We start from the raw sequence: 10,856 nt of genomic DNA, 5'->3' as shown, positions 1-10,856 counted from the left end.
AAAAGCGGGGGGCAGGAGTCCCAATCCCCCCCTTCGGAAGGAAACGGGAGAGGAAAAGCCGTCACAAACGTCGGAGCGGGGTGATGGGCTCTTCCCTGTGCTCTGCCCTTGGGAAAAGGGCGGAATTCTGTCTCCGCAAAGCAGAATACAAAGCATTCGATCCCTGTTGTGAAGCAACGATCCCGCCACGGTATTCACGAGTGGGACTTAATGTAGTCTGGCACTGCCTGAAAACAAACAATTCACTCACCCATCCACTAATACTCGGCGTTATTGTCTCCACCATTCTGGCAAGTAACGTTTGGGCTTTCAATTGAGCCCCAGCAACACATTTATCCCCAGAGCAAATTAAGTCGGCATCAATCCTGGCCGCCGGGAACGTGGCGAAGGGGAAGCGGCGGATTTAGCCTCGGAAATGCCAGGAAATAGCTGGATTTGGAGGACTTCGCTTTCCATTGAAGGGTAAAAACCTGCTCAGGTCCCCGGAGCCCCCCGAGCCCCGGTTGCAGCCCGGGAAGGGAGGCGGGAGGCGGCTGCGTTTTCCCCCCCCGGCGGCTGCCTCCTTCCCTCCCTCCTTCCTCCCCATCCGCCTCGGCCTCGGGCGGCCCCGGCCGCCGCCCCTGCAATAAGGAAAGGGGTGGAGGGGGGAGAAAGAACGACCTTTGGACCCCCCATCCCGGCTGCCCCCCCGGCACCCGCTGAGCTCAGCCCTTCCCCATCGCTATTCCCACCTTAAGGTGGGATCTCAGACTTGGATGGGGGGGGGGGGGAACTGGGAGGAGACCCCACTCTCACCCCTTGAGTTATGGAAGAAGCAGAAATGTGTAAAATCCCATTAAAGTCCACCGGGATGGGGACGTCTCTCCCTATCCCCCACGACGCTGCAGCCCAGGGCACAGCTGAGCTCTGGGATGGGCCGGGTGTGATGCTCCATGCCTTCCTACGCTGCATCCTCCTGTCCCCACTGGGAATCAGCCGCAGCCGCAGCGCAGTGGGCAGAGGAGGGCCGGAGAGACCTCCCCAGGCGCTGGCAATGGCAGCAGCAGCGGTGAGGGCAATGTCCGGACCCTCTCGCAGTGGCTGTAGCAATGTCGAGGCAATGCGTTCACCCCAAAGTGTCCCAACACACTTGCTGTGGACTCTGCTCTGCCTGGATAACGCAAAGCCCAGCCTGCACCATCAGGTAACCCTTTTTAGGCATTAAGGATCCACCACCAGGCTCGGGAGGTAGAAGGTGGAAGAACCCTGAATCCTTGAATCGTAGAATCCCAGCCTGGTTTGTGTTGGGAAGGACCTTAAAGCTCCTCCAGCTCCAACCACGGGCAGGGACCCCTTCCACTGGAGCAGCTTGCTCCAAGCCCCTGTGTCCAACCTGGCCTTGAGCACTGCCAGGGCTGGGGCAGCCACAGCCTCTCTGCGCCCCGCGAATGGAACCCTTGGCCAGTTTTTAGGGGCACACAGATCTCTCCCTGCAGTGCAGGTGGGAAACGCACAGGATTCAGCCGGAAAAGCAGCGCTGCCGCAGCCCGGACACCTCCATGGGGCCCTTCCCCAATTCCTCCTCCGTGCGGCTGCCCCGAGGAGGTTCCGATCCCCAATATTTTACATGCTCTGAAACCTCTGATCCCCAAGGGCCTGGGGAGGTTTTGCCATGAGCAGCACGAGGCAGAATTCCCCATTGCAGTGGTCCCCACTGGCCTGGGGTCCTCAGTACCATCCCGCTGGCCTGAGCAGCTCCGTGCCCAGCCTGGGGCTAGGAGCAGCCATCTCTTGTCTTGCCCTGATTTGTGACCAGAGGCTTCCCTGAGCACAGGGCGTGAGTTGTGCCAGCTGACAGGGCCTGATCCTCACTGGTGATCACCCCATCAGTGGCTCGGTCCAGCACATGAAGTCCTTGTGTTTGAATTCCTGCCCTAGGGCTGATCTGCAGAGACCAGCAAAGAGCAATAACCCCTGGAGAGCAGCAGAGCTGTGCTGGAGCCGGGGCTCACCTACAGCTTTGTGCTATGAAGGAAGGTGATTCTTCTGGGTCCCACCTCCAGGCTCACCCAGGTACCACCAGATTCACCTTCTGCAGAGCGCACTTTTGAGTACAGACCTCCAAATCCTCCTGATTTCACCCAAAATGCGGCCCCTCCAGGCGTGTAGCCCCTCTCACTGCCTGCATGACCCACACCCGGCTTCAGGCTCCCATGAGTGGAGGAGGGAGCAACAGGGAAGAGCAAAGGATCCCGGTGTCTCCTAAGGAATTAAACATCAGAACCAGGGCTTAGAAGCCAAGCACAAAGCAACTCCCCTTTCCTCCCACAACATCTGAAATAAATCGCTTTGCCTGAGCAGGAACTTGGGGAGCACAGAGGCAGACCCTGGTGCGTGCAGTGATGGGCGCACGCTGCTGGGCTCAGCTCCTGTAAGGAAACACGCTCAGGCAAAAGGACTGCTCCCGCTGGATGGGATGCATGGGATGCACAGGCACAGGGCACGGTGCACGTAGAGTGAAATGACGCGTTTCGGCCTCCCTACCCAGGAGCTCAGTCTGGAAGAGGCTGGGGCTGGAGGGGAGGATGCAGGAGGTGGGAAGGGGACTCCTGGAGGGGCATTTCCCAAGGGAGCAGCAGGATTTGGGCTGGGAGCGGAGGGCAGCAGCGGCTGCAGCCTTTGGGGAGCTGCCGTGGCTCCCCGCAATGTCGTTTTCCATTTTGGTGAGCAGAAGGGAGAGACCCAGCCTGGGGCTTCCACGTTGGACAGCCCGGGAGCAGCGCAGCAGCCACCCGCGGTGGAGCGCGGCCCTCCCGGCTTCTCCGAAAGGAAATGAAAGGCGAGGAAGGAGCCTCCAGCCAAGGCTGGGGAGGGGAGAAGAAACCTGGAAGGTGCAGGGTGGGCGAGAACCGGGTTCGATCAAACACCCCGAGGCTGAAATCACCCCGCGTTTCACCCCCCCCGAAAAGCGAGGGGGTGTCAGAAGTGCGCTGCAGTGATTGCGGCGCCGGGGCTTCAGCGCAGAGAGGGGATAAAAAGAGCAAAGAGAAGTCAGGCCACGCTCTCTGTTCCCCTGCCAGCTGATCCGTTCAAAGGATCCACGAGAAACGCGCTGTAAAAGTTGGGATTCTGGCCCTCCAGGCATCAGGGAGAGAAATATTCGCACCTACATCTTCCGGGGATGCCGGTGGGGTGGGAAAGGAGGGGCCGGTGGTGAAGGGGATAGAAAAGAAAAGAAAGGAAAGATCAAAATGTTCGCCTTTATTTGACTTTTTCTTCCCAGAAATATGGCCAGAATCAGCAACCAAAGAGCTGGGCTCCCGTCCAGACCCAGAATTCGATTTTCCAACAATTGATTATTTCCAAACGTTAAGGCTTTAAGTAGTTCCAATTCTTTTTTTTTCCACCCTCTTCAAACTGCTTTGGGGTTTGGGTTGGTTTTGAGGGTGTTTTTTTTTCCCCCTTGTATTTTGTAACCTCAGCCTCAAATTCAATTGCTTAAAAAAATCAGAGACTAAGAAGTTAGGAAGTTTTTCCGCAGCTTTTTTTCCGTTCCAGATGGCATAAATATTAAATGGGTCCTATAGAGAATATAATAAAAGGATCACTGAGAACTGATAAGAGCATTTCACGATTTTAAGCCCAAACATCGAAAGAGGAATTGGTGAAAAAAACCAGTTTTTCTCCCTTTAAAATCACCCAGTTCCTCTCCCTTTATTGTGACCTTAAGCATTACTCTAAAATATTCCCTGTTAAAGTGTCAAAGAACGGAAATCCTAATATCAGCTTGGAAAACACATTTTAAACGATTTCCACGGCAAAAAAAAAAGCGCCTGCTCGAAAATTCCTGCATCAAGAAGCTGAACTGAAGGGAAGCGCGGTCTTAAAAGCACGAGGTACGCTGGAATCTCGGGATTCGGGAATGCCTCTGAATAAACCAGCCCAAGCGCAGAGGGGGGGTTGATTTGGGGGGATGAAAAAGGTGAATTATGTCCCCCCAATCCCCAACGCTGCTCCTGCGGGGCCCGATTCCAGCGTCTGCAGCCGTAAGAGAAGGAATAAACCCGTGTTTCCATGAATCGGTTGTTCCGTCCTCTGTTTTATCGGGGTGTCCATGCGCGCCGGTGGATACCGCTCCTCCTCTTGCTTTCCTCCCCGTTTGGATAAATATATATACGTATATATATGAATAAAAGGAAATGAAGTGACATAAACTACCGGGAAAGCCAGCCGCAAGTCGCTCTGTCCGCGGATCCCGCTCAGCTTCCACCCGGGACATCTCGGGAGCTTCTCCCTTCGAAGCCTGAGCCCTCCCCACGGCTGCGGGGGCTCTGTGGGGCTGCAGAGGCCCCGACGGCCACAGCGAAGCCCCGAAGTCAACAGGCTCTTAACTTTCAACTTGGCCTTGACCTCCGGATCGAGCCCGACCTTTCCGTGGGGGAAGCGGGGTGAGACGCAGGGGAGCGGCGGCCCCGTCGGCAAACAGGGGCCGCCCGTCGCGGCCGCCGAGCCCCAGCGCTCGGGGTAGCAAATGGGGAGAGGGCAGGAGAATCAAAAGGGCATCAAAGCGGGAGTGCAGTCGTTAAACTGCGGGAAAGGAAGAAAGAAGCCTTGAAATCGGAAAGGTGAAGGCTGAAAACACAGGGATCTAAACCATTGAATTGTTTGGGGGTTTCTTCTTTCCCTGCAGAAAAGAGACAATCGTCGATTTCGGTGACACCGAGATTTTTAGCTGATGAGAAGGGCCGAGGAAAGAAGATGCAGCTTCGGGATGTGATTTATTCCTTTAGTCCTTTCCCTGGGAGAGAGGTCGGGGCGGACCTCACCGAGGCAGCGCAAAGCAGAGCCCCGGGGGCTGAAAGGAGCTGAAGAGAGGTCTTTGGGGGGCAGCTCCTCCCGCAGCGAAAAGGGTTTTTGCCCGCCTGGGCGAGCTTCGCGATCATCACTTCCAACCCCTCTTTTCTATGGGGATTTCTGGCCCTGAGCCTCACCCCTGTCGCGGCTCCTCGGGGCGGACGGGTCTTTGCTTTGGTGGCCGAAAGACGTAGCAGAAGGAGAAGTGTTCTTGCGCTTTGATAATCAGAAGGCAGAAATCTCCGCTCTTCTTTGCACGAAGGAAGCAACGCACGAGCCCCGGCTGCCTTCGGGGGCATCCCAACAAAGCTTCCCCTTAGACAAGGACTTTGGGGGAAAAACAGAGAGAAAAGGGGGCGACTCTTTTTGTACCATATGTACAGACGATTGAAACCCCGCGTACCTGAAGAATGTCTTAGCATGGCCACAGCGCTGGCCTCAGTGCATTTGTCCCACACAGCCCCTCACCGCCTCATCTGTCCATTCCCTTTGCCTGTGCCTCCACCTGCTCGGTGCTCCTGGATCCCAAAGGTGGTGCATTATTTTCCCACTTCCCTTTCCCAGCCTCTTTCCCTTTGGGATGCTGCTTAGCAGGGATACACACACTGCCCTGAAGACACGGCCCACGGCCGTGCCAGCACCGTTCGTGGCAATAGCTGTGCACAAGCAGATTGTGTGTGTGCATGTCCCCTTTGCAGTTATGTTTTCGGGGTGCCGGTGACCCCCTTTCCCATCTCCCCTTGGTTTAGGACCCTGCCCTGTCCCCCTCCCCAGGGATTCAGGTTTCGGCCTTTGGCAGCTGCAAGTGGGGCTGCGCGACGGTGAGTGTGGGATAAAGCCCCCGAGCAGGGGCAGAGAGTGAGGCAGGGGTGAAAGAAAGGCCGAAGGTGGGGGGTTCCAAGGGCTTGATCGGGCTTTTTCGGAGGGCAGAAGCCCCCGGACCAGCGTGAGAAGATGGGGCCACACCGGGCAGAAAAGAAGGAAAGAAAGCAGAGAAAGGGGGGGTTTAATCTGAGCCCGGATTCTTCCACTGGGGACTGCTCCTCGCGTCGTTCATAACCCTCCGTCTCCTTCCCCTCCTTCCCCTCCTTCCCCTCGCACACCCCCCCCCAGCTCTGCCCCCTTTTGGGGGGGGCGGGGGGCAAGATGTCGTTCACGCCATCAGATGCAGCTCAAGAGCCGCCTCCCGTGTTCCCGCCTGTCACGTGCAGGGGGGGTGGGAGCTCTCCTCCTCCTCCCATTGCAATAAAAGTATTTTCGCAATTTCTGCAGCCGGGGTTTATTGGGGCTGAAGGGGTTTTTTTTTTGGGGGGGGGGGTTGGGTTTTCTTCCCTCCTTCCCCGTCCTTTTCCCCCCGCGCTGCTGCAGCCAATGAGGCAGCCCTGCACCGTTGCGTCAGGGCAGCCCGGCGGGGAAAGGCAGCTCTCGGCAGCTCGCAGCCTTTTAAAAAGATCCGGGGACCCCCCTCGGGCAGTGCCCGGGTGCTGCCGAACCGGCTCTCCCCATGCCCCGGCCCCCGAGCCGCCCCCCATGCAGCCCCCGGAGCCCCGCGACCCCCCGGGCCTCGAGGGGCTCCTGGCAGCCGGCGGCTTCGCAGGCGGCCAGGGCAGGGGGCTGCTGCCACCTCCAGCCCCGGCCCTCGGGGGCCCCTCGCCCCCCGCCGGGATGAACCCCGGGTACCCGGCGGAGGGCCCGGCCGAGCCGCCCAAGCCGTGCCCCGCCGCCGCCCCGCCGCCGCCCGCCCCGCCGGGCCCTGCCGCCGCCGCTCCGCTGCCCTACGGATACTTCGGCAGCGGGTATTACTCCTGCCGCGTCGCCCGCAGCGCGCTCAAGGCCGGCCCGGCCCAGGCCCCCTTCCCCGGCGAGAAATACCTGGAACCCCCCGCGGGCGCCGAGGACTTCCAGAGCCGCCCCGCTGAGTTCGCCTTCTACCCCGGCTACGGGGCCCCGTACCAGCCCGTCGCCGGTTACCTGGACGTGTCGGTGGTCCCGGGTTTGGGCGGCCCGGGGGAGGCCCGGCATGAGACTCTGCTGCCCGTGGACGGTTACCATCAGCCGTGGGCTCTGGGCGGCGGCTGGGGCAGCCAAATGTACTGCCCCAAAGAGCAGGGGCAGGCCGGGTACCTCCTGAAATCCGCCTTTGCAGGTAACGACCCAGTGCGGGGGCCGGGAGGGGGGTGCGGAACCATCGTGTGGGGGGATATTGGGACCAAGGCTTTAAATAACCCGGGGAGCTGCTCTTGCCGCCCGGTGACACCTAGGAAGGAACCCAGATTAGGGTTCACAAAACAACCATTTAGATTAACGCTGCCCTTTGCAGCTCCTCACCTTCCGAGCAGGGAGGGAGATGGTGATACTATCCGGGTTGAGACAGTGATACTATCCGGGTTGAGACAGTGATACTATCCGGGTGCTGATGGTGATACTATCCGGCTTCAGACACTATCCCAGCCTCTGCGGGCCAGGGCAGACCTCGGAATGGGGCTGCTTTAGAGGGGATAAGGGGTGTGCATGGCTCGCATCGTGCAGGGCCGTGATCAGGGGCACCACAACCGCGGCTCTGCTCGGCTGGAACCGCGGGTGTTACGCGGGTGTTACGCGGGTCTCACCCCCGTCGGTATTCTGCCAATACCTGGATTTTTCCACGAAAAGAAAAACAAAGTAAATGAATAAATTCCGGGGAAAAAAAAAAGCAATCTTTAAATACCAATAGGGGTATTTTAACTTAAACATAACCCTTGTCAGGAGGCTGGAGGAAGGAAATGGGGCAGGGAGAAGGGGTGCTGCTTGCAGGGAAAAGTGGTGGGAGGTGGGTGGGTGCGGGAGGGGTGCGGGGTGCGCGGGACCCCTCGACCTGCTCAGCCCCATCTCTCCCCACGCTCAGACTCCGCCGGGCAGCTGCCCCCCGACGGCTGCTCCTTCCGCCGGGGCCGCAAGAAGAGGGTCCCGTACAGCAAAGGGCAGCTGCGGGAGCTGGAGAAGGAGTACGCGAGCAGCAAGTTCATCACCCGCGACAAGAGGAGGAAGATCTCGGCCGCCACCAACCTCACGGAGCGGCAGATCACCATCTGGTTCCAGAACAGGCGGGTGAAAGAGAAAAAGGTCGTGGCCAAAATCAAAAGCAGCAGCAGCAGCAGCAGCACCCCGTGAGGACGCGGCCACCGCAAGCGCCGAAGGGGTCCCCGTCTGCCCCCCAACCAGCCATCCCCGCGGGGGGCTCCGGCACTGTCGCTGGGGGGAGCGAGGCGGGCCGGGGAAGGCTGAGCCGTCCCCGCCGCCCGGGCAGCGCTGAGCGCTGGGCACCGCTCCCTCTGCTCCCGGGGGGGCTGGTGGGGACCCCCGAAAGTGGGGCGCCTGCGGAAGGCGCCCCATCCCCGCCCGCTTTGCACGCAGAGGACCCTGTACAGTTTGCTCTTGCCTTACAGCGCCGCTGCCACGTCGTGTTCCGTCCCTCTGACACCGCTTCGGTCCGAACAGCATCCTCACAAATCAAAATCAGAAAGAAAGAAAAGGAAAACCTGGCCTAATTGCATGAATTAACCCCAAAACGCGACTCCCGGCTCGCCTGCGTGCGGCGGGAGCGGCGCTGTCAGGGAATGAGAACGGGGGTCACAGGGAATTTGGTCTTTAGCAAGCAAAAGCCGTACTTAAAGCGGAAAACGAGCTTCAAAAACCCCCTTAATCCAGGCAGGAGTGTCAAAATGCGCGTCTAAAGGAGAATAAACACAGCGCGGGTGCGTATCCAGAAACACACGTGAGAATTGGCCGCACAAACGCGGCACGACAACTGGGTACCCGCAGGGACACGTCCAGGAAGGCGCGGTTATATATAAAATACACATATAGGTATGCGCATATTTAGCAATACGCATTATTTTACCTTTTCTCATAGACGATATTTGTGTTGGTGTATTTAGATATACCCGAAGGTATGCACGTAGCCACGCGATGTAGTGCCGGATGTGCGGATATAAAGATATACTCAGCTCAAGGTGTATATAAACGTGTTTCATACGTACGTATACACACTTATATGTATGTTCGTGCCTATATTTTGATACAGGTAAATGCAATCGGTACAATTCCCTACGCGCTTTCGTTTGTGCTGATATACGTGTATTTGTACACACATTTCCCTTCTCCTACTAATACGGAATTATAGCTATACGCGTCGTAGCATGTGCTGAGTAATCCCCGTGTAATACTAAATGATCTTGGTTAATATTAAGAAGCGTCGTCATCCTTTTCAACGGAATAAATAGGGTGAAAAGTGAATACACTCAAACACGCGTTTTTCTCTGCTCTTTCGGGTTATTTACAGCTTCGGGGAAGCGCAAATAAATTCCTTTGTTGGATATCTCGGTGTTTCAAGGCAGCGATGTGTCGGCTCGCAGAGTCCCTGCAGCAGCAGCGTGGTTAAACCTGCCCATAAGCCCCAAAAAGCCTCTCAAAAAGCGAATAAACTCCAAACCACCCTTTCCACGAGCATAAAAAAAAATTGCCTTTTATGTTTTTGCTGCTTTTTCTTTTTTTTTTTTTTTAATCCGAAGCAACGTGCCCCAAGTAATGAGCATTTTACATAGTGGGTTTGTTCTAGTTTAATGATGTATTTATTAAGCATTCAAGGCTTGGGCCGGTTCTGGCTCCCACCGAGGCGGGGGGAGAAAAGCCAGGCGCGTTCTCCTCGTTTCCCCCCTGGTTTTCCCGTTTTCCCCCGTCTTCCCGAGCTATTTTCTCCCTGCGCTTTGCAGGAGGTGCCGATGGCACCCCAGGGTGCAGCTCTTCCTCGCCTGGGAGAGCGTCCCTCCCCGCGTGACGTCACGCATGACGCCAGAAGCTCTGGAAGGGGAACAGCCAATGGCGCTCGGGCTGAGCGTTCCGAGCAGTGACGTAAGCAGGGGCAGTGGGGCAGACGCAATAAATCCAATCCCACCCCCATTCCGAAGGAGTCTTTGGGGCTGTTGGAATGCAGCAAAAACTCCCCCCCAAAAAGGAGGAAAACGGGGAGGAAAGGGAGGGTGAGAGCGCGGAACTGCACCGGGAACCGCCGGTCCCTGCCCCGAACCACCCGGCTTTGAAACAATCAGGACTTATTTCCTCTATTGCTGTCCCTGTGGGAGCATCCCGGCCCCGAATGCCGGCGGCACCGGTGCTGGAAAGCGCTGGGAATGTTCGTCTGGTTTTCCTGAAGGAGGGGATAGATGAAAAGCTCCAAACCTGCTGCCTTCCCCCGTGTTACCAGTCATGAACCTTCTCACCCTGATTTCTGTGTGGCTGTAGACGCCATAGAACAGAAGCGTTTTTAACGGGCAGGAGGAAGCCCCTCGGGTGTCCCGCAAAGAAAAATAAGTAATTTAATAAAAGGAAAGAAATACGGTTGTGGTCTCCCATGCCTGTGTCCACTTCAAAATAAACCTGGCCTGTTTATGGGTCGGGAAAGGGACGCTGCTCCTGAAGCTGCCCCCTATGGCACGTTAAGGGTTAATTCTTTTAGTGAGCTGATGTTTCTTTTCCCCATCTTTTCGTTACCCCCCGTCTGGAGCTCTTCCCCCGATGTCCCCAAACCCGCACTGGAATGGCTGGAAACCCCCAGCTACCTCCAGCCCAGTTAGGATCCCTGCCCAAGGGCAAATTGGGCTGAAACTGGGAGACACGACACCCTCCCTGCCCCCAACCCCTGTTCCCAGCTCCAGCCCCAAATCCACAGAGGAAAATGCAGATGGGAAGGGGAGGAGGAGAGTCTCGGCGAGAGCTGTAAAACCTTTACACGGCGGCCTCAGCAAAGGGCGAGAAAGGCCCGACATCCTCGTAAAACGCCGGGAAGGAGCCGCTGCCGGGGGCCGCTGGGCCAGGTGAAGGCTCCCACCCCCTCCCTTTGCCGTTGAACTTGAAACTCAGAAAACCTGGGGCAGAGCAGCCCAAAACCTGGGGCAGAGCAGCCCCAAACTTAGGGCAGAGCAGCCTCAAACTCAGGGCAGAGCAGCCCCAAACTCAGGGCAGAGAGGCTCGAAAACCTAGGGCAG

The 10,856-nt window shown here is 57.5% G+C and overlaps 1 protein-coding gene across 1 annotated transcript; it reads left to right on the top strand.

Annotated features, from left to right (window-relative positions):
• Nucleotides 1-850: 850 nt before the first annotated feature.
• Nucleotides 851-10,122, top strand: HOXB13 (homeobox B13). Its single transcript, XM_065699519.1, has 7 exons — nucleotides 851-1,048; nucleotides 4,243-4,413; nucleotides 5,583-5,654; nucleotides 6,202-6,979; nucleotides 7,718-7,979; nucleotides 9,585-9,723; nucleotides 10,114-10,122. The coding sequence occupies exons 1-7, from the start codon at nucleotides 851-853 to the stop codon at nucleotides 10,120-10,122; spliced, it is 1,629 nt and encodes a 542-aa protein (XP_065555591.1).
• Nucleotides 10,123-10,856: the final 734 nt, after the last annotated feature.

This window comes from Lathamus discolor, chromosome 20, assembly GCF_037157495.1.
Source record: "Lathamus discolor isolate bLatDis1 chromosome 20, bLatDis1.hap1, whole genome shotgun sequence".
Taxonomy (NCBI): domain Eukaryota; kingdom Metazoa; phylum Chordata; class Aves; order Psittaciformes; family Psittacidae; genus Lathamus; species Lathamus discolor.
The sequence above is the reverse complement of the archived record's forward strand: the minus strand, read 5'-3'. Positions and strand labels throughout refer to the sequence as shown.